This window comes from Pimephales promelas, chromosome 23 (assembly GCF_988280905.1).
Source record: "Pimephales promelas chromosome 23, fPimPro1.hap1.1, whole genome shotgun sequence".
Classification (NCBI taxonomy): domain Eukaryota; kingdom Metazoa; phylum Chordata; class Actinopteri; order Cypriniformes; family Leuciscidae; genus Pimephales; species Pimephales promelas.
This window is the reverse complement of record NC_142791.1, coordinates 11,794,803-11,817,895: the sequence shown is the minus strand read 5'-3', so window position 1 is coordinate 11,817,895 and position 23,093 is coordinate 11,794,803. Positions and strand designations below refer to the sequence as shown.

The following is a 23,093-nucleotide window of genomic DNA, read 5'->3' as shown; positions in this document are numbered from 1 at the left end:
GACTGCAGCTGGAGAATTGAGATGTATAGATTCCGCTGTCGCGTCTGTTTTTAAAATTAATCGACAGTGGATTCATTTTAATAGACAAACAAAAAACTGCAATCAAGGCATTTGTCGATCGGAAAGATATTCGGCAAAAGTGTAACTTATCAGCTGGCTCTGACGGTCGCTAAGTTAAGAAGATGGGACGTAATGAAAAGCATGTGGTCGTTGTGGTTTCTCCTTTGGTCGCACTCATGAAGGACCAAGTGAAAGAAGCAACACTCGTCATTTTCTTTCTAAAATAAGTAAGTTCTGTTGTTGACAACTATGCTATGCAAAGTATTTGACTTACTGCGTTGCTCTGGGGTGCGTTTCCCGAAAGCATCGTTAGCCAACTATGGTCGCAAGTTCCGTCGTTACCAATAGAGTTCAATGGAAATTGCGACCAACTTGCGACCATAGTTGGCTAACGATGCTTTCGGGAAACGCACCCCTGATTGGTTGTAGGTCTGTCTGACTATCCAATTGAGTGCAGAGGTTTATTTTCCCCCTGGTTTGGTTAAGACACGCCTCATAATCAAAGCCCAACGGAGCGGTCTCAGACTCATATTCTGACGAGAATATGAGTATGATGAAGTCAGGCTACATGGCCTCGATAGCAGGTGCACAGCTGGATTCTCTTCTTTGTGCGTGGGTTCCAGCGCTTGGCGCTCGGTAGCTTGCTGTATGCCATGTGACTAATTTATGTTAATGTCAATAGCACCATTGTGTGTTCAGGCCCTGATCCCCTTGGAAGCCTGAATCTGTTGACAGAAGGAATTACCCTGGGCAGGGTTATGTCATGTGTAGTAGCGACAACAAATGTGTCACAACACAGGCTAGAAACCCTTTAAGGGGAGAGTGGTCAACAGTGCTGCAACAGCCTCACATACATACATTTTTTGGAGTAATCTCCTGAGGCTGAAACTCTTGCCCCAACAGGGTAAACATATACACACAGTAAGAATGCAAGGGGTTACTCCCTTTCTTTCTCTGCTACAGTTAGCATAGACACTCTTGATAAGGGGCAGACCTACAGTCTCCCCTGGAGTGGCATGTGCTACCCTTGATGTGGATCTTCTTGCATCTACAGAAAACATGCCACACCCACTACTTTCTTGATTGTGGAGAGGAGTGCCATACACTGATTTTGGTGGCATCTTGCTGCCCAGCGAAGGCATGGTGTGTGAGCATCATGACGTTGCTTTTAAGGACACTGTGGGACTTGCTGTCCCAGGCAGGAGGCAGATTCTGCACCCTCAGCCGGAACGGTGGTATCTAGGTGTCTACCTGTTGAATGTGGGGAAAATCAAATTGTAGCAACTATACAGAAGCGCTTGCATTTTGAAGTATGTTGCATTGCTTTGAAGTAGAGTGTATTTGAAGCTTGGTGTGGCGAAGATCTGAATACTTATCAGTGCCTGATTGAGGGGATATTGTGTTCTTTTCGGAAAGTCACTCCCATTGCATGCTGGAAGTTTAATGAATGGCTGTTTCGGCTTGTCATGAGGACATTAATGGTGCTGCGCCAAAACACGCACCTCCTTGCCTTTCGATCCCTTAAAGGCCTGGGTATACTATACAGTCAAGAGTGCAAGCCTTTTAAAGTATAGTCCTTTGGCCGGGTGGGTGCAAAAACGCTTTAGGCACGTGCACTCAATCTAGGGGATTTTGATTTTAAGGTGCTTTAGTTTTCAAGTGCGCTCTCTCCTATAGCTGGTGTGTGTTGAGTATACTGGTGCCGTTTTTCTGAGGCTGCCGCCGCATCATCCGAGTGGATGCTGCACATTGGTGGTGGTTGAAGAGTGACCCTTGAGATGATTGTATAGCGCTTGGGGTGTATGGTAGTACATAGGAAACATCCTATATATACTGTATAAATTCCTCATTCATGTCACTCGCACATGCGCTGTTGTACACACTCCCTCCGCCCAGTCACAAACATTGGGCTGCACACGGACGGTGTTCACGGACATTTGTGGACTCACCTGATGGTGATAATTACGTCAAACGGACCATCATGGAACTTCCTCGTTCCACTTCATCTTTCACGCAGTTGAGAGCACAAGCTTTTCAAGGTGCACTCCTTTGGCCATAAGTGCAGAACAACTCATTCAGCACGTGCACTTGCTAGTGGACTTTGTTCCTAAGCAATCAAGTCATACAAGCGCTGTATGCCATGGACCCTTCTGTTGACAAAAATGACCTCACGTGGATGGCGCCGTCATGGTAATGGTGCCGTCTTGGCCTGATTATAGACCTGGTTGTGTGTGAACCTCCGTTTGAGACTGAATGTAAAGATGCTGCCTTATCGTTGGTACTGGCAAAGCACATTGGTGATCTTCATGGGCTGTCGATGCATCCCTTTTACATCCAATTTGCGTTTGGTGGTGTTGCGTCTGAATGCGGCATATACGCCTAAAGTCATGTCGGGAGTGTGCTCTCGTTTGAGCTGCCTGCCCTGCAAAATCTCTGACTCAGAGGAAGACGGGAGACTTGCTTCAAGCCCGCTCGCCTGACCAGTCTTTTGTCATCTTTTCCAACTCAGCAGTTGGATAGGTGTGTGCACTCTACAAGGGCGTGGAAATGTCATGATTTAAGATTTTACTATAGATACCAGTCCGTGCTCACCTCAGGGATTTTTTAACCTGGAGCTGTCTTTTTTTTTTTAAAAACCAACGCAGTCTCATCCCAAGACGTCATATAACTAACGTCTTGGGACGTCTTTTGACCATACGTCAATATCCGCCTTTTTAGGGCCCCCTTAAACGTCGGGAGATGACGTTATCGGATCCTAACTCTACCCCAGACCAAAACCCAGTCACCTAACTGACGTTAAAGGTAAAGCGTCAGTTGTATGACGGCCCGGGATCTTCATCTCCCGACGTTTAAAGGGGCCCTAAAAAGGCGGATATTGACGTATGGTCAAAAGATGTCCCAAAACGTCAGTTATATGACTTCTTGGGATGAGACTGTGTTGTAAAAACGGGATATATTGTCCTTTAAGTTTACTTCAGTGACTTTGCAGGGTTTGAATATATTTCCCATAGTCATGTGTTTCACTCTTCCCTGTCTTCAAACTACACAGTAGTTATATGCATACAGTAACTCAACGTTTAGGAGGATACTTGCCGAGGCGTTTTGACATAATTTTGTGTGTATGTGTCCGTTAGCACAAATAGACTCGGTGTTCGAGTCTATAGAATTCGGTGTTCATGTCTGTGCTGCACAGAAAACAGGACGCAAGTTCCGAATTTTCGTCTCTTTCGCATATTGTCTTGTGCTCGATTGATTTAAAATCACTTGAATGTTTAAACTGACAGGACGTAAAACACATGCAAATGATAAACTTTCACTCTATGATGGTTAAACTTCACAAGTAATCACGTGCGTTTCGATAAGCTACGGTCCCCCTACTATACTTGACATTGCACATCCTGCAATCAGACTATGGTATGACTTGAAGACTTGCAATATAGTGAACAAAATGATATGGATTGCTTTTTTGATGTTTTATGGAGTTTTTTCTCCTCCCTTTGTAGCATTATTTTGTACCCAATTACCTTCATGATTTGGAGAAGAACAGCATGAACCTAACTTATTTTGTCGTCCATGGATCATACAGGTTCAAAACCTCATTTGGGTAAATACCATGGTTTTAATTTCTGGGTGAACTATTCCTTTCAGTCTCACACTACTGTATAGGTTGCCGTGGCCTAGTGGTTTGCTCACATGCGCCAACTCGTTGAGCTATGGTGCTCACGTTGGAAATTAATCCGGCTTGCATCGTTTGCTGTTTTTCTGCCTTTTCTTTGTTATCTGTATCAATAAAAGAGGCAATAAAACAGCTCTATCTTGCATATCTTCGGCTGACGTGATATAGTATGCTATGAACATGAGCATGATCTGTTTTTGAGTGTTTTGATCGCTTTTACCAATACGAGAGAGTGCTATGTAATATGTCAGTTGTTTGTCCTAAACAACAATTAGATTAATTGGAAGAATTGTCTCCTGAGCTGTGATCGAGCAAACTCTTGGGTAATAAAATGAGTTTCTTCTTGGTACGGCTGTCCAATTTTGAGCTAAACTATGTAAAGGAGATTAGAAGATTTTTCATTATATAAAATTTCAGTCCTTTTCTAGCGACTTGCTCACGTCATTCCCTCATCCAACTGTTTTGTCAGCCTCCCTCTTCCATCCCAGCAGAGTCCAAAGATCATCCACTGTTTGCTTTCTGTCTATCCCTGGACAGGCTACACTTTACAATCCCTCTGTTTTCTTCAAGCATAACCAGTTGTCCAATCATTAACCCTTTCCATAGGAAACAACTACCACCGGTGGCTCCGCCCAGCCCTGAAAACCTCTTCCTGATGTTACACCCTTAACTTTCACCTGTACTCCAAGTAGGGGACTCGTTTGCAGTTGCATTATGGGAACTGGAGTGAAGTTCCGTGTGCCCTTTTCCACGCATGTTTATGGGGTGGAGGTTTACTCTGAAACGCTGCTGTTTCTTTGGGGATCTTGGATAGCAAACGTGTGACTCAGGTATGACACCCCTCATTTAATAGATGTTTAGAGAGTTTTTGAGTGAGTATGTCGATCTTGTAAGATGTCCTTTTTAAGGAGGAAGGTTTTTATCTCTGAGAGTACAGTAAGTTACTTATTTACAGTAGCTAAAGGCACTTGCAGTGCAGTGTGCTTAGTTTAAAAAAATACTGAACATTATAACTAGTATGAATACGTGTGTCAGTATAGAGATAGAGAAGAGTGTAGATTTGTCAAAAGCGAAGCGATAAGGTGGCGAGTTTTAAGCAGTCATTAAGGGTGTGTGATTTTCCTTGTTGACTCTTGAATATAGATGGTGAAGGGTCGAGTGTTTTCCTGCTGTCGATGAGAAACCGGTCTCTAGACCAACGCCATTTACCACCAACATTAGTTACGGTCATTGAACTGTTCCTGTCAATGTGGCAATAGATTGATATGGAAAAAACAAAAAAACAAAACAGTTAATTAGTTAGCCATACGTCACCTTAGCATAAAATCATATTTAAAAAGAAAATTCAAGTGATTTAATGAAAAGTAACAAATAATTTGACATACAGTGCATAGGCCTATACTGTATATACACTGCTCAAAAAAATAAAGGGAACACTAAAATAACACATCATAAATCTGAATGAATGAAATAATCTTATTAAATACTTTTTTCTTGTTTTTACTTTTTAAGTGTTGTTTAAGTGTTCCCTTTATTTTTTTGAGCAGTGTATATATATATATATATATATATATATATATATATATATATATATATATGATTTTTGCTTAAGTCTGTTTAGTACCATATCATAAATGGTACAATACCCTTCCATAATGCCCGGAAACTTTAGCACTTATTATGTTAATGTTAAAGCAACCACAGCTTCAAGTTTTAAATAACAAGTTAACAACATATTTTAATAATAATCATTTAATAATTGGGAACTTTATATTGTGTCATCATTTTCTAATGTTATAGCATTTAATTTGATTACATGCATCAGAAAAATTATTTTTGAGAACTTATATTTGAAAGGACTGATGTTATGTCAAACCTTTTGCTTGGAAATAAATTATTTTAATTTAAACGGTCGACCATTTTTGATTCTTCACAGCAATTCTTTACATGGGCGTTGGCGATGTGTTGACTTTTGAGGGATCATAATAAATTTAGATTAGATAAAGAGTGAGATGGTCTAATGTTCAGGGTTGTGTGAGTGGCCTTATACAACACTTTTGAATAGTTTTAGATTGGCCATTTTCATTTTTATTTCATACAGTATTGCCTTTTTCATTTACGGTATGTAATCATTTTCAGTCTTCATTTTTGACATGGTAAACTATGGAGTATTAGTTTTAAAACATGTAAACCATCGGGTCTGTTTGTCCAAATTTGACCCAACCTTGTGATGAAACAACCCAGCATTTTAGAGTGTTATTTAAGATCAAGCTGAATGTCTCTGTGTTATATGAAGAAATGCTTATAGGAGCAAATGTGTTATAGGAACATAATCTATGAGATCAGGAAGCACGCGACAGCATGTATGTGGAGGCCTATATACATGTTCCTCTCAAAAACCTGGCCTGATAAGAAGAGAGCTGTAAAATACACTGAACTTTCTGCCAGTTTATCATTAACCACAGCTAGACACTAATAGAAAGATCCTAATGCATTACGATGAGACTCTATCCAACCTGCAGTTTAATTTAATGTGGGTTTTGTTGGATGCGCTGTAACTTAAACTGACCACAATTCAGCTTTAAGACTAAACCTGATTTTTTTACAGAAAACCTCTACAGACTGTTATAGAACAAACACGTACATATGGTCACATGGTATTCATTCATATTCAGGGGATTTGTTTTAAACTTAAATGAGGGCAAATATTTCTTTTAACATAAAATTGTAACATATTAATGAAATACCTCAATTGAATAAATTATTAGAATAAAATGTAGTTATAATTTCATCTATTCATGAACTCTACAAAGACAAGCTGTTGGATGGATAGATTTATTTTATAATAATAATAATAATTTAATAATAAATTAAATTAGTTTAAATAAATTCTCAATTAAAACAGTTATGGTGTCTGTTACCTATTAAATCAAATGGTAACACTTTACAACAATGTACCATTAGTTAATGCATTAACAACAAGCAATACATCATTGTTAATGTTAGTATTGGTTCATTTGATAGCTCATGTTAGCACCAGTCCATTATACTAACAGACAACTTTTGTTGAAATGTTGAAAATAACATTAATCAAGTGTTCAATTGTTCAGAATCAAAGATCATGTAACAATAGATCATAGTACAATAAACATACCTCTATGTGTTAGATACAACTGACCAGACCCTAAATATGAGATTATACAGCTCTTTGTTCAATCTAGGATGTTTCAAGTTTTGTAGTTTTCTTTATGGTTAAAGTTTTTAAGAACTATTTCATTTATTATTGTTATTTTTAATGTGTTTTCATGGTTTGGTTTCTCTTTATCAGCGTGATGATATGATCATAGAAACATGGGCTCCCTGCTGTCTGCGTGTGGAATTAACGTGAAGAAAAAGAAAGTAGAAGGTATATCATAACTACACTGCATGCATTGTTTGAAACTTGAAATAAAACTACTTAATTTCCACATTTCTTTTCCTAATATTTTAATGTTATTTATGTTTTTGTTGTTGTTTTACTAACCTCAGAGGAGAGACATTTGCGAGCTAATGACAGGGAATTCAACCTGCCGTTTAAGTATGCGGTGAGTAGAAATATATATTTACTTTTTTTAAAGTGCCCCCATTAATCTATTTTAAAAGTTCTTTTTTAAAGATTTTTGTTGCTTTTTCTGTTGACATGGATCTTAAATTTCTCAGAAGGCAGAATCACCTCTTTTTTTACATGCACTGTGTGAAAGGGTTCACTAAAGGGTTCCTCTAAACCCCTCCTGTCCAACAGCCTACTGGTAAAACTGGGATTACGGACAAGAAAATTTCTTTCCTTTAGGAGACAATTATCTGCACTTTAATGACAAACAGCAATATTACACACTGCATGAAAAGTAATATCCGAAATGCATAATAAGAGCACTGGAAGTATCATGAGCATTTCTTATGTCCTTACAGAACAATGCCATCAAGACCTCCAAGTACAACATCTTCACTTTCCTCCCTCTCAATCTGTTTGAGCAGTTTCAGAGACTGGCCAATGCCTACTTCGTCTTTCTTCTCATCTTACAGGTAAGTAGTCAAATAGGTCTTAACTAGATTACCTCATTATTATCTTAACATTTTGCTCTGAAATTACAAAATTAAGTTTTATAAAGTGAGAGGAAATCTAACATATTTGACCTTGTGTGTGTTGGACAGCTGATTCCCCAAATCTCGTCTCTGTCCTGGTTCACTACTGTCGTTCCACTGCTGCTGGTGCTATCTATAACTCTAGCCAAAGATCTCTCTGACGACATTGTGAGTCTACTTCCTGTCCATGTCCAATACTGACAAAAATGTGACTGTCCGCTCATATTTTTCTCTCTGTGTGTTTTATCTTCACCCTAAAACACAGACCAGACACAAGAACGACAATCATGTGAACAACAGAAAAGTGGACGTGCTTATTGATGGAGAGTAAGTGTTCAACCATATGTTACTTTTATATTTGATTTAAAAAATATATATTTTCCAAAATGAATTTGGTGGTGAATAAAATGTTCTCAAACAGGTTGAAAAGTGAAAAATGGATGAATGTTCAAGTGGGCGACATTATCAAGCTGGAAAACAATGAGTTTGTCACAGTAAGTTTATAGTATTGATATTAAATGCTACTGGTAACACTTTACAATAAGGTTCATTAGTTAACATTAGTTAACTACATTAGTTAACATGTACAATATGTGAACAATACTTCTTCAGCATTTATTAATCTTAGTTAATATTAATTCCAACATTTACTAATACGTTATTAAAATCAAAGGTTGTATTAGTTAGGAGTGCCCTCTTGGTGAGTGTTTCTATAAGGCTGTGATGTCCATGTGAAAACTAATGAATTGCCAACATTTGTATGTGCAAAAAAAAAAAAAAAAAAAAACATGATTATCACATAAGTCATTACATGTTTGTAAGCAACTTAAAAAAAGTAACTTGTTTTCCTGTGCTCTAGGCTGATCTGTTGTTGCTCTCTAGTAGTGAACCTCTCAACCTCATCTACATCGAGACAGCTGAGCTGGACGGGTCAGTGGCTCAGCATGTGCATGTAAACATGGACTTCGTATGTAAAAACTGTGTCCCAGAGCCATCATCTGTCTCTCTTTCCCTATTTCACAGAGAGACGAACCTGAAGGTGAAACAAGCTCTGACAGTCACAGGAGACCTGGGCAATGACATCCAGAAACTAGCAGCATTCAATGGTGAGTGACACTGATTCCGTAACTGCATGATATCAGGTTGCTAGGTATTGCTAAGTGGTTTCTATGGTGTTCTGAGAGTTTGCTAGGACATTGGTACAGTTGAACAGTCTCTGGAATCACATTCATGTTTATAATTTCAGGGCTCAAAATTTTAGTTCAGCATAACTTTGATATTTAGACTAAATGTGTCCCTGTTTGGTGTCTGCAATTTTAATATATAATGTTGTATGTCTCAGGTGAAATGCGCTGTGAGCCTCCAAACAACCGTCTGGATAAGTTCGCAGGTACTCTGACGCTGGGAGGAGAGACGTTTTCCGTGGATAACGAGAGGATTCTGCTCAGAGGATGTACTCTCAGAAACACAGAGTGGTGCTTCGGCCTGGTGGTGTTTGGAGGTGCGAAAGCAAACTGAAAATTGACGTATTATGCTTATATTAAAAGAGCTTGTTTACTGAACAGAGCAAATTGGAGTGAAACCGCATTCCCATAAAAGTGCCAATGGGAGTAGAAAGTTTTGTGGGTGATCTACTGACAATATGCATATTAAAGAACACAGATGCCACCACTCATTTACATTATGACAAATGCAATCTACCAAGAGTTCTTTTTCTTGCATGCCAAATAAATGTTCTCCCTTCTTTCACGCTCAATCTGTTCTCTGTCGAGCCTCCTCCTATAGCAACAATCATAGCATTTTAAGCGCAAAATTATTTAACTCTTAAATGCATGAATATTTCGTTAGATAGTGACACGGATCTATATCTAACATGGATGGATCGCTACCTGTCGCTAAAATATAAAACTCAGAAGAAATACAGAAAAATACAGAAGAATAAAATAAATCATATTTTGTTTTCTTTTGGAGCTGTTCAGTTTGAGCAGATGTTTTATACCATCATGTTATTCTTGTCAGACCTTATTTCCCAGTATATTCCCGTGATCTCAAACATATTCTCAAAACTATCTTTTTCAACATCTTCAAAAGCAACATTTTGATCGCTGATACTGTAGCTTCTTCACCAGATCCACCATCAAATGACAGTGACCGTAATATTTGATTGTGTTCAGTACTTTGCACTGTATATCCGACATTGGCACTTTGTGGAATAAAGGTTAATTGCGCTCAAAGATTCAATGATTGTTCTGCAGAAAAAAAAAATATACTTACACTGTTACACACCTCGGGTCATTAGCGAACCGATACAAATTTTACAAAAAATGGGAAAATGGGCATTCTTTTATAATTTTGAATGTTATATTGTTTACAATGAATTGGTTGAGGAATACTAAAAAGGTTGATGTCTAACTTAAAAAAAATGAATGAGGAGGAGGATGGTAGTGAATGTGAATAGTGAATAGACCCGAGTCACTAAAAACCCCAGGTATGCTTTTAAGTGGTGAGATGCTTTTTTTGGGTATTAAATAACATGCAAAATGCCCAGTAAATGGACTACTGCAAACCTAAATCACATTGTATGATTTATTTAAATACTCTCCTCCCTTGAATTTTGGGTCAGATAAGGAAACTCCACCATATTCAGTCTGCACCTTTTCATTGCTATTTTTTCACTTCGTGTCTTTAGTAAATCCTGACTTTGCACTGGAGCAAGCTGTTAGTAAATCTGCCCCAAAGTTTCTGAGATTATAATACAGTTTAACAGCTCTGTTCATTTCTGGTTAGGTCCTGACACAAAGCTCATGCAGAACTCTGGCAAATCCGTCTTCAAGAGAACCAGCATTGATCATCTCATGAATGTCCTGGTGATATTTGTGAGTAGATTCATGTAAATATATTACTATTTTTGGTCTATGTTTGTAAGTGATGTTTCATTTCAAATCTTGTTCATTTGTTTGTTAGATTTTTGGTTTTCTGGCCTTCATGTGCACCATCTTGTCTATTGGGAATGCCATTTGGGAATACCAGGAAGGGAATTCCTTCATTGCCTTCCTCCCCAGGCCTGATGGGGCGAACGCATCTCTCTCAGCATTTCTCACCTTCTGGTCCTACGTCATCATCCTCAACACTGTAGTGCCCATCTCTCTCTATGTCAGGTTAGAAGAAAAAAATTCTGATGTATCTTCAATACATGAAGTTAAAACATTAGCAAATGTCCTCTACTTCATTAAAATTACATACAGTGAGATCAAAACGTCTAAAACCTGAAAAATAAATTAATAATAAAATTAAATTAATTGTATTCATACATTTTTGTTTATGAAAATGTATTACAAAATAAGTTATGATGCAAAATTAAGAGATTTAATGACTACCAAGTACATCGAACAATTCATTCAATTCATGTAAATCTTTTAGTTAAATCTTTCATGATTATGCTGATATAATTAATGAAATATTAGTATTTGGTGGCCTTAACTACTATGCTTAACGATATTACACCACATACGTATTATGTCTATACATGCTAGTGTATTATACGCACATTTAAAGTACTTGCATTTAGTTATGTGTAATTTTATTTGTAACTCTAACCCCTATAATCCTAAACCCAGCCATATTTTTATACTTATTAGCTGACAAGCATAAATTGATAATTGATCTTTTTACCATCAATACCAGTGTCGAGATCCTTCGTCTAGGGAACAGCTATTTCATTGATTGGGACCGTAAGATGTATTACGTCAAGAGTGACACACCAGCCCAGGCCAGGACGACCACTCTCAATGAAGAGCTGGGTCAGATCAAATATATCTTCTCTGATAAGACGGGAACCTTGACTCAGAACATCATGACCTTCAACATGTGCTCCATCAATGGAAAATCATATGGTAAGACCTCACAGAGTTGTCTTATTGCATGTAACAATTTCAACTACAAGATAAGGTATACAGTAATTGACTTGTTTTTACATTCCTCAGGTGAGGTTGTGGACTTTGCAGGGCAGAGGGTTGAAGTCACTGAGGTTAGTGGTTCCAAAATTGACAATATATATTTCTCATAAATATTCACTTGAGTAAAGAAGGGATTCTAGTGATTACCCTAAATGTGAGAACAAATCTCTTTTCCTTACTCATTCTTTCCCTTTTCTTCCTCATTTATAGAAGACAGAGAAGGTTGATTTCTCCTGGAACACTCTTGCCGACCCAAAGTTCTCTTTCTATGACCATAAGCTGGTGGAAGCGGTGAAGTTGGGCTCTCCAGAGGTCCGGGCCTTCTTCCGTTTGCTGGCGCTCTGCCACACTGTCATGCCTGAGGAAAAAACAGAAGGTGAGTGCCATCTAGTGCATGCTCTAGTCTACTCACCATGGATCCTCACATATTTATACACAGATTGCATTCATCTGTAATGCAGTGCTTTAAATATTCAGGGGTTGGTCAATGAAACTGAAACAACTGGTTTTAGACTACAATAATTTATTAGTATGGTGTAAACTATCCATCAAATTATCTTGGGAATGTTCTTAACAGTCCTTAACATTTTGAACCATTCCTCTTCCAGAACGGTGGCCAGGTCACTATGTGATGCTAATGAAGGAAAATGTTTTCTGATTTGCTTCTCCAAAATATTCCAAAGTGGCACAAACATATTTAGATCTGGTGACAGTGCTTCACTTTCATGTTCATCAAACCATTCTGTCACAAGTCTGGAGCATTATTATGCTGTTACACGACACCTTCTTCAGGGTACATTGCTTGAATTAGGTGCACATGGTCCTCCAGAAAGGTTCGGTAGGTCTTGGCAGTGTCCATCCAGCATAGTAGGGAATGTCATTATATTGCAGTCCAAAGCATCACTGATGGGCTTTCTCCACATCATAACTCCGATAGATGGTTAAGATGGATTCATCAGAGAACAATACATGTTTCACATTGTCCACAGCCCAAGATTTGCAATGTTGGCACCAATGAAACTGACATTTGGCATTGGCACGAGGGACCAAATGTTTAGCGATAGCAGCCAATCTGGTTTAGTACCTATAGAGCTGGTAAGTCCCGCCCCTTCAGCTAGCCCCGCTGGACCTCTAGGTTGAAAAATCGTCAATGCAAGTGAATGAGAGAAAATCATTATTTTCTAATCCCGTTTGAATTTTGCAATGAATGTGCGCATATGTTGTCTGTGAATTTTTTATATAATGTTTCGTGTAAAGAATGCTACAATTTAGCGGGTAGAATTTTCATACGGTTAGACTTTGTGTGAGAGCACTTTGTGGACTGCAACTCTTTCGACGTGTTTGATATACATCACCCCCACTAGCACACGGATCCCACTAAACATGCCTGTGTCTTTGGTGCACTTCACTGCCTGCTTTCAGGGAGAGGACAAACTAGTTGAGCGTGGTGGAAACCGTGATTTGTGGAGGGAAAATGTGTTATGCGGTGACGTCACATATTTCTCGTTATGTCTATTCCACAACTGCTAGCCAAAGAATCATACAGTATACTGTCAAACTCGTTACATGAGAAATTATATAAAAAATTCACAGACAACATATGTTACATTCATGGCACAATTCAAACAGGATCAGAAAATAATTATTTTCTCTCATTCACTTGCATTGACGCTTTCTTTCAACCTAGAGGTCCATTTGGAGTTCTACGAATGGGCGGGACTTACCAGCTCTATACACCCCTTTCAGACAGCTTCCTCTTGTGTCGACAGTTACTCTTGTTGGATGTGGTTCGTCCTACAGTATGCAGTGGTATGCCGAGCCCGTTCTCATCCTTTGGCGCCATATACTGTAGGTGACGCCATATGACATTTCGTCGAAATACTACGCACATGGCACCCTTTAGCGTCAATATAACACCCGGAACCCAAGGCGTCATATAGACCATTTCACAAGATGTAAACAACACTGGTCCAGAAACACTTCCTGTTTCAGTTTGTAACTGTTTTCTTTATTTCACATGTAAAGAAAATATCTTAAAGATGTTTGTTTAACTTTTTGATTCAGTTTTATATGTTCTGTTGGTTGTATTTTATCCCAGCTTTTATGTAGTGTTAACAAACTGAAACAGGAAGTGCTTCTGGACCAGTGTTGTTTACATCTTGTGAAATGGTTTATAGGTGACTGGCATACTTTAGCGTCAATATGAGACGCAGACCCTACCCCAGACCTAAACCAACCCATAACAGTGCGAGTTATATTGACGCTAAAGGGTGCCATGTGCGTAGTATTTCGACGAAATGTCATATGGCGTCACCTATATGACGCCAAAGGATGAGAATGTGTTGGTATGTCGACATTACCCTGGAAACCATAGCTCTCGTTACACCACAAAGAGTTGCTGTCCTGGCCACAGATGAGCCAGCGAGGTGTGCACCAACAAGTTGTCCTCTTTTGAATCTGTCTCCTATTATGCTGTGTGGATTGCAATATTTTATGTGCAGCTGTGCAATTGCTCTGCTAATTCAACCTTCACACTCAGCTCTTACTGATGGACTGTAAAATCAGTGAAGATTGAACATGCATATATAGGCGTGGAAGCTCCAACACTAAATGGCCAGTTCAGTTTCATTGTCATTGTTTATGAATGCGTCTGACAATGAAAATTGTATCTATCAATTATGAAAATTAATAATGAAATAGAATCATTATAATAGCATTATGTGTATAGTACATTTCTTAAGAAACAATTGAAGAGTTCAGATGCAAAAGCCTCTAAATGCCATTTGAAATTTTCTTCTTTAATGATGATTTTTATCAAGCTTGTATATTTAAGTTCAGTGATTTCACTTAAATGGCAATGATAATTACCTATTAATTTTTATTTAAGTGAAATTACTGAACTTAAATATACAAGCTTGATAAAAATCATCATTAAAGAAGAAAATTTCAAATGGCATTTAGAGGCTTTTGCATCTGAACTCTTCAATTATTGAATTTCATATCCATCCAAATTCAAATGAAATGGACCAGAGTTTAGGTTATTTATTTTGAATAACATATCATATATAAAGACTGGCATCTGAACTCTCTCTTTCTCCACAGGAGAGCTATTTTACCAGGCTCAGTCTCCAGACGAGGGGGCTCTGGTCACCGCAGCAAGGAATTTTGGTTTTGTGTTTCGTTCTCGTACCCCAGAGACCATCTCTCTGGTGGAGATGGGAGTTCCCACCACCTACGAGCTACTGGCAGTGCTGGACTTCAACAATGTCCGCAAGAGAATGTCTGTTATAGGTGAGACTTGAGAGATTTGGAGGTACAGCAAAACATTTTGAATCTCCATTACAATATCGTCTAGTATATGTGTCTCTTCAGTTCGTAATCCAGAGGGCAAGCTGACACTGTACTGTAAGGGAGCCGACACAATTATCTACGAGAGGCTGCATCCATCGTGCTCCAAACTCATGGATGTCACCACAGAACACCTTAACGTGAGTTACATTTGTGTTTCCATGAGACTGTGTTGAGTGTCTGTGTGAATTACTCATGTTTGACTAACACAATCCCAGGAATATGCTGGAGAGGGTCTGAGAACACTGGCTTTAGCCTATAAGGACTTGGATGAAGACAAGTTTGAGGAATGGAGAGAGCGACATCATGAGGCCAGCACGTCAATGGAGGACCGCGAGGAAAAACTGGATGCTATTTATGAAGAGATCGAGAAGGATTTGCTGGTAAAAATCACCATCACACATACAGTAATGCTAAAGTGTTGCTAGGTTCTTAGCTTCTCTAGATGTTCCTCCTTCAGTGTAAGCCAATGGGATTTCTCTTATTTCTGAGTATTAATTCTTACATAGAGTATGTTTGTATGTGCGTTCAGCTCATTGGTGCTTCTGCAGTTGAGGATAAACTTCAAGATGGCGTGCCACAGACCATTGAGCAACTCGCCAAAGCTGACATCAAGATCTGGGTGCTGACAGGAGACAAACAGGGTGAGTTAACTTGTTCATTTACCACAAATTTTGATTTTAATAATGGCCCTTTAAACTTCTCAAAAGACCAGCTTATTCCACGCTGGTTTGGTGCTGGTCTAGTTGATGTTTCCAGCCGCTCATTATCCAAATTATGAAAACCATTGCAATGTCCCACAGAGACGGCTGAGAACATTGGTTACTCTTGTAATATGCTCAGAGAGGAAATGAAAGATATCTTCATAGTGGCCGCCAGCACAGCAGAGGAAGTGCGAGAGGAACTTGTGTGAGTTTCACATCTCTATCTCTAAACCAGGGGTGTCCAATCCTTCTCCTGGAGGGCCACTGCTCCAACCCCAATTAAACACACCTAAACCTGCTAATCAAGCTCTTAGTAGGCATTCTAGAAGCTTCCAGTCATGTGCGGCAAGTTGGAGCTAAACTCTAGCAGGACAGTGGCCCTCCATGACTGGGTTTGGACATCCCTGTGCTAAACCATTTCAAATGGATCACATTTGAAATTAAGTGATCCATATTCTATGTTCAGGAATGCCAGGAAAAAAATGTCACCAGAATCAGGGGATGAGCCACCCATTGAGAAGAGCAGATTTCTGGGTAAAAAGTCTCAGGTGGTTGAAGACGAGAAGGTTGATGGGGAGTACGGACTGGTAATTAACGGCCACAGTCTGGTAAGAGAAATCTAACCTTGGTTTATTAAAGGGTCCATTCCTCATAAGTTCAATAAAACACAACAGTTGATTAGTAGAAACTGTTTTAATCTGTGTGTTTCCCAATATTCTGTGCCCAGGCATTTGCTCTGCAGAAGGGCATGGAGTTGGAGCTCTTGAGAACTGCATGTATGTGTCAAGCGGTCATCTGTTGCAGGGTTACTCCTCTTCAGAAAGCTCAAGTGGTCGAACTTGTCAAGAAGCACAAGAAAGCTGTGACTCTAGCTATTGGAGATGGAGCCAATGACGTCAGCATGATCAAAGGTGAGTGTTTCTCATAAAGAGAGATGGCATGAGTGTGAAAGACACAAAAAGTAATCTGGCAAGAGTAAGATTATATGCACTTATAAGAACCAATGGATCAGTGACAATTGGGAATGTTACAACATAAACAGTATATGTATGAACTTAAAACTAGTATGCTAAAATTGCTTACCAAAATTGTTTCTGTTTAAAAACATTCACAATCTTTCAACTCCTCATGACCTCAATAGCTGCCCATATTGGTGTTGGCATTAGTGGTCAGGAGGGCATGCAGGCGGTTCTCTCCAGTGACTTCTCCTTCGCCCAGTTCCGTTACCTGCAGCGCCTCCTGTTGGTACACGGCCGTTGGTCCTATCTGCGGATGTGCAAGTTCCTGCGCTACTTCTTCTACAAGAACTTCACTTTCACATTTGTCCACTTCTGGTATGGCTTCTTCTGCGGCTTCTCTGCACAGGTGAGATGGAAATCTTTAAAATGATTTCACATGGATTTGGTTGTACTACAGTCACTTTGAGGTTATTGACATAACGGTGCCGAAATGTACACTCTTCCTACCATTCGTTCCAATATCTACATATTTTTGGTGAATATTGAGTTTAACTTCAGTTCAGCAATTTTGTGTACAATATTTGATAACTTTAAATTAAATTGTATATATTGCACATTCCAAGTGAAATGAATTCATTATATTACATTAACATTTATATTAGATTTTACATTTTCTAAAATGTATTTACTGTATAATTAAGTTAATTTAAGTTCAAATAATTATAAATGATACAAAATGATACATATAATAATTATGTATTTTTTAAAAAATAATTAATTACAATACAAATAAAATAAAGTGACATTATCAGCAAAACAATTTGAGTGAAAGTGAGAATATTGTAGTATACATTCAATTTTTTTGTGTGTGTTCTGCTCTTTCCGTAGACTGTGTATGATGAGTGGTTCATTACTCTCTACAACCTGGTGTATACGGCTTTACCCGTTCTTGGACTCAGTCTCTTTGATCAAGTATGTCATCATACTTTATATCAATATACCCCACCCCTGGATTAGCATGCTACATTGAAAATAAATTCATTCATGAACGTGTGTGCAGGACGTAAATGATCGCTGGAGTTTCCAGTACCCACAGCTATATGCTCCGGGACAGCGGAACCAGTATTTCAGTAAGATGGCCTTCGCGAGGATCCTGCTGCACAGCTGCTACAGCTCACTCATCCTCTTCTTCGTCCCCTGGGCAGCCATTTGCGACACCGTCAGAGATGATGGCAAAGAGATCGCAGATTATCAGTCCTTCGCCCTGCTGGCGCAAACCTGCCTGCTTATTGCCGTCAGTGTGCAGGTGAATTCTCATTCAACAAAATAAAATAAAATAAAATTCACAACAGTTACATATTCAGTTACACAACATATTCATGTCTTATACTCCAAAGTTTAAATGATGAACACATTTATTGCACATTTTAGAAATGCATTGCATCACTCATATTGGACACATACTGTTTAGAGACCCCAAAATGATTCGCTCATTTTTGGAAACCTAACAATTACTTTTTTAAAAAAAAATGTTTTACTTAAAAAAATAGTTTGTATAGTATTTCATACATTTTTTTTAGTGTGGCTTGAGCTCAACAAGTCTGCATTTATATAAATGTAATCAAAAATACAATATATTTGCAATTTAAAACAACTTTTTTTTCTATTTTAATATATTTTAAAATATAATTTATTCCTGTGATCAAAGCTGAATTTTCAGCATCATTCAGTGTTCAGTGTCAAATGATCCTTCAGGAATCATTCTAATATGCTGCTCAAGAAACATTTCTAATTACCCCATGGCCCCAAATGTAGAATGGCATGTAGAGTGTACATGCTCTCATGTATATAAACACCATGTTTATGTGTGTTTAAGCTGGGTTTGGAAACATACTATTGGACAGCAGTGAATCAGTTCTTCCTGTGGGGCAGTCTGTCTGTGTATTTTGCCGTCACATTCACCATGTACAGCAACGGCATGTACTTGATCTTCACGTCTTTTGTTCCTTTCATTGGTGAGTGTCCCTCCCTCCTAAACTCATCTGCTTATCCTGCTGTTTGTGTGCGTTTTAAACAGCTTCAAATGAATCAATCTTTCTCAGGCACTGCAAGAAACTCCCTAAACCAGCCCAACGTGTGGCTGACCATCTTTCTGACCACCATATTGTGCTCGCTGCCTGTGGTGGCAAAAAGGTTCCTCTTCATCCAACTCAAGCCCACTATCAATGACAAGGTGGGTAATTCAACTAGTTCCTTCAGTAATACAATTTATCATTGTTGTACTCATAGTTGTATGTGTGAGACCATTTTTATGGACTTTTAAACAATTGGCGGTTCGCAAATAACGGTTCGCTCTTCAGTTATTGTTGCTATGTCCGACAACCTATGGCTCTGTACCTCACATCATGTTCTCACACAGTGAAATTTACATCGAATACAAAAGAGGATACTGACAACAACACACTGACAGACAGAACAGAGGAGGTTTCTTTTGAGTCTCAACTTTCAAATTTTTATCATTTTTAAAGAAATTTGAACAATAAATACCATTTTGTGTCTTTTTAATGTGTGGTGACAGATCGCTGTAGCACCTCAGTTAAAGCTGCTCATAAACCGATCATCTCTTCCTTCTAGTCAATTTATAGCATCAAATAAACGTGAATGAACATCAGAAGGAATGTTGTTTAAACCGCAGAAAGACATAAGTACACACTGTTTTTCAAGTTCAAGCCCACCAACATTAATCTACTAGTTCTCCTGCCTGCTTTGTCTGACGAAATGACAGATTTGGCGGAGAGCGGATTACGATTGGTCGGATCACCTGTCAATTAAACTCTAAAAGGGGACCAATCACACAACGGGAAGGGAGCTGTAAGACGATGATGCGACACACACACACACACCGAAGCAGTTTGTTTATACCTAAATGTAGCAGATGCAAAGTTACCTTTCAATGCAGCCTTGGATATTATTCTAAGTAGTTTAGAAAGCAAATAAATCTCTGACCCATCGTCTTCTTCCTCGTTCTTTTCGCTGCTTATTGCACTTATTGCACTGCATCAGGTCTTAAAGTGACAGCAGCCTAATTATAATAAAATAATTAATTAGGCCAAATTATGAGATAAATTTGAAGAAAAAAAAAATATCTATATGGAAGTTTTTCCCCTATGGTATCGATGTCAAAATTGTGGCCAGTGAAAACGTTGAGTGGCTAGTAACCACAGTACCTGGGGAGCAAAAAAGTTTATGTCAAGCCCTGATGTTTAAAATTTAAAGTAGTTCTCTTCTAAAAGCACATTCAAAGTCTCTCAGGCAATGCGTCAGTACTCAGTACAGGATGAAAATGTGAGATCTGCCTCCCTTTATGAGCAGAACGCACGTGTATAGAGTGAGTCAGAGCTGTGGGATGCAGTGGCACGGCGGCTTCATGCTGAGGTGTAATGTCAAGGTTATTTCTGGATTCCACAATCAGTGGGTTCATAATCTCATGAGCAGGAATCATTCATTTTTGTTCCTTCTTCCTGCTTCTTCATTACTAATGATATTCTTTCCTTTCCACTCTCTGTATATTTTCTTCATATATCTGTCTTTCGCTCTACAGGTGCGACATAAAGTCCGACAGGCCAAAGCTGTCCCTGCACCGCTGCCTCGCAAATTCCCTCGGAGACGAATCAGCACACGGCGATCTGGTTATGCATTCTCTCATGCCCGTGGTTATGGAGACCTTGTCACATCTGGACGCTTCCTGCGGATCCCAGTTAAGACCAGACCGGCTCTTTTCTCCCACAGTGAGACACCGGTGTCTGACAGCATACCCCAGACATATCGAAGCATATTCGAGGAGAATCAGAGCCCCTAAAGGCCCTTATTCTATTGTATATTTACCGCAAGTTTTAATATTGCATAATAGAGGAGTACTTGGAGAAGTATTCTTAGCAGGGCTTAAAAATATTTCACATAAGTGAGATGAAGTGAAGCTGTGAATAAGTAAGATGCTGTTTTTAGCTGTGATTAATTGCTGAAAATGATGTCATAAAACATGCACTTACCACAACACTTACGCACACAGAAACACTTCAAATCACCTACAGTATGTGGTTCCTATTAAGACCAGAGGACATAAAAACATAATATTTTTATAGGACATTAGAACTTGTTCTTGTTATCTTGCTGTTAGTCTGTCCACACATAAAAAGGCCTAGAGATTATTCAAAAAGTGCTTCATACAAGCAGATTTGAAGTGCTATAATTATCTATGACAATTTTGTAAATGTTTTCTATGTTTCCTTTTTGTTGTTTTTTAATATTAATATTTGAAATGGTCTCCAAAATGCATTGATTTGACATTCTACTTTATCATGTTTTATACAAAGATGCAAATGTGCCTTGATTAATGAAATACAATAAACTTTAAGAAAATACTTTTGTATTTTTATTGTATTTGTCTGATTGTACCAATAATCAAATACATTCTATTTTATTAGTATATTGTAGTAATAAATTCAGAGTACTGAGACCAATGCATTTATGGAACAAAACATTTTAAGCAATTAATTCAAATTCATTGACCGTTCTTCGCAAGTAAAAGTGACATGTGAAGGCCAAGGATGATGCATGTATGGAAGAGAGAGGCCGCACTTTGCATATACAGTGCGGCCTCTCTCTTCCATACATGCATTGTCATTATTAGGCCAGCACTCTTAAAACAATTTGAGGTATAAACTTTGAGTGAAGCCTGCTCCAACCTCCATTTATTCAAGGCCAAGGATGATAACAAATATTCAGAATTTGTCCTCTGCATTTAACCCATCCAAGTTAGTGCGCACACATAAGGAATATTGAGTAGTGAACACACACACACACACTGCAAACCATTGACACACAAACCCAGAGCAGTGAACAGCCATTTTTGCTGTGGCGCCCGGGAAGTGATTGGGAGTTAGGTGCTTTGCGCACCTCAGTCATTTCCTGCCGGAATTAAGTTAATATAGTAATATAGTATTAAGTCTTTAACTACTATGTAATAACAATTAAACATCTGATACAATACTTAATGCATGTAATTACAGCTGTAATGTCTGTAGTGGCAACTGTAATCTATTGACCTTTCCCGTACACCTTAACCCATCCTTAAGCCTACTCATATCACCTAACCTTACCAGTATGCCACGTTTCGCAGTACAACATTGATAAAATAAGTACATTGTACAAATCTTTTTTTTTAATGTACATTTTTACATTACATAGTCGTTAAAATCACCAAATAATTAACCAATAACAAACATAAAATAGTCGTTCTTTGTATTTTCTTATACAAGAAGATTGTCTCTTTTGGAAACTGCATTTGTAAGAACACTTCGTAAGGCTTGTCCTTGCTAAGATTCTTACATTTTGAGCTTTCTTCCAAGTATGCTCAAAGACTGACAAACATCGAGATTTGATTGAGCCCAGTGCTTAGTGTTAGTTATTATACTATTAAAATGCTATTTAGAGTACCTTAAGCATATTTTAGCTTCTACCATGTGAACAATAAATTTGCATTTAATTTAGTATATGCCATCTATAGCTGTTCTTGACACAGAGGCATAAAAAATATTTTTGAGGCATCTTATAGTTATACTGATTTAGGTCAGTAGATTAAGCGAAAAGACAGTAAGCTTTTTGATATATAATCTGATGAGCTTGTTGTTTACCATGTGTATGTGGATACAAATATGTGCTTTTCCCTAGTTGGTTGTTGAACTGAGAGACAGAGGCATTCAGGCGAAGGGATTTAGCCACCTTTTCCATCAGTGCTTACACCAGATGTTTGTGAGATTATCCATATCCATGCGTCACCAAAGGCAAGTCTTTCAACTCATTAGTGACATGGGGTGGATGAGGACAACCAGAAACAGATGATTATATTGTGGCAGCCAATTTTTTTTTTTCTGTAACGTACCTCAATTACTGTATAATAGTGCACAGCTCTTTCATATAATAGTAAAAGATTTGTTCACCCAAAATACAAAATGAATGTTTTAAGAAGCATAAATAACTCCTCAATGGATGGGAAGATTATCAATTAATGATAACTCATTCTTCAGTTTGGAAGATAGAGAGTCTTAAGGACCACTTTTCTAATGCTTTTGTGTCTTTTTGAGGCTCCAGTCGCCATTTTAATTGCATGAAAAAGAGCAACCAGCACAGTCTTCAAAACAACATTTCCATGGTAAAAAGAAAGTGCTTTGGAATTAAGTGAAGGTGAGTAAATAATGACAGAATTTCC

General features: G+C 38.4%; 1 protein-coding gene across 1 annotated transcript; it reads left to right on the top strand.

The window, feature by feature from the left end:
- Positions 1-4,427: 4,427 nt before the first annotated feature.
- On the top strand, positions 4,428-21,246 carry atp8b5b (ATPase phospholipid transporting 8B5b). The gene is made up of 28 exons (XM_039676371.2): positions 4,428-4,566; positions 7,065-7,142; positions 7,265-7,320; positions 7,685-7,798; positions 7,928-8,026; positions 8,124-8,185; positions 8,280-8,352; positions 8,718-8,788; positions 8,882-8,964; positions 9,201-9,359; positions 10,646-10,734; positions 10,823-11,016; positions 11,543-11,751; positions 11,842-11,885; positions 12,025-12,190; positions 14,917-15,105; positions 15,187-15,302; positions 15,381-15,545; positions 15,695-15,806; positions 15,966-16,071; positions 16,333-16,474; positions 16,594-16,777; positions 17,008-17,231; positions 17,714-17,797; positions 17,886-18,131; positions 18,702-18,840; positions 18,928-19,058; positions 20,427-21,246. Exons 2-28 carry the CDS (start codon positions 7,088-7,090, stop codon positions 20,682-20,684), a joined length of 3,570 nt encoding a protein of 1,189 aa, XP_039532305.2. The 5' UTR covers positions 4,428-4,566; positions 7,065-7,087; the 3' UTR covers positions 20,685-21,246.
- The last annotated feature ends 1,847 nt before the right edge of the window (positions 21,247-23,093 follow it).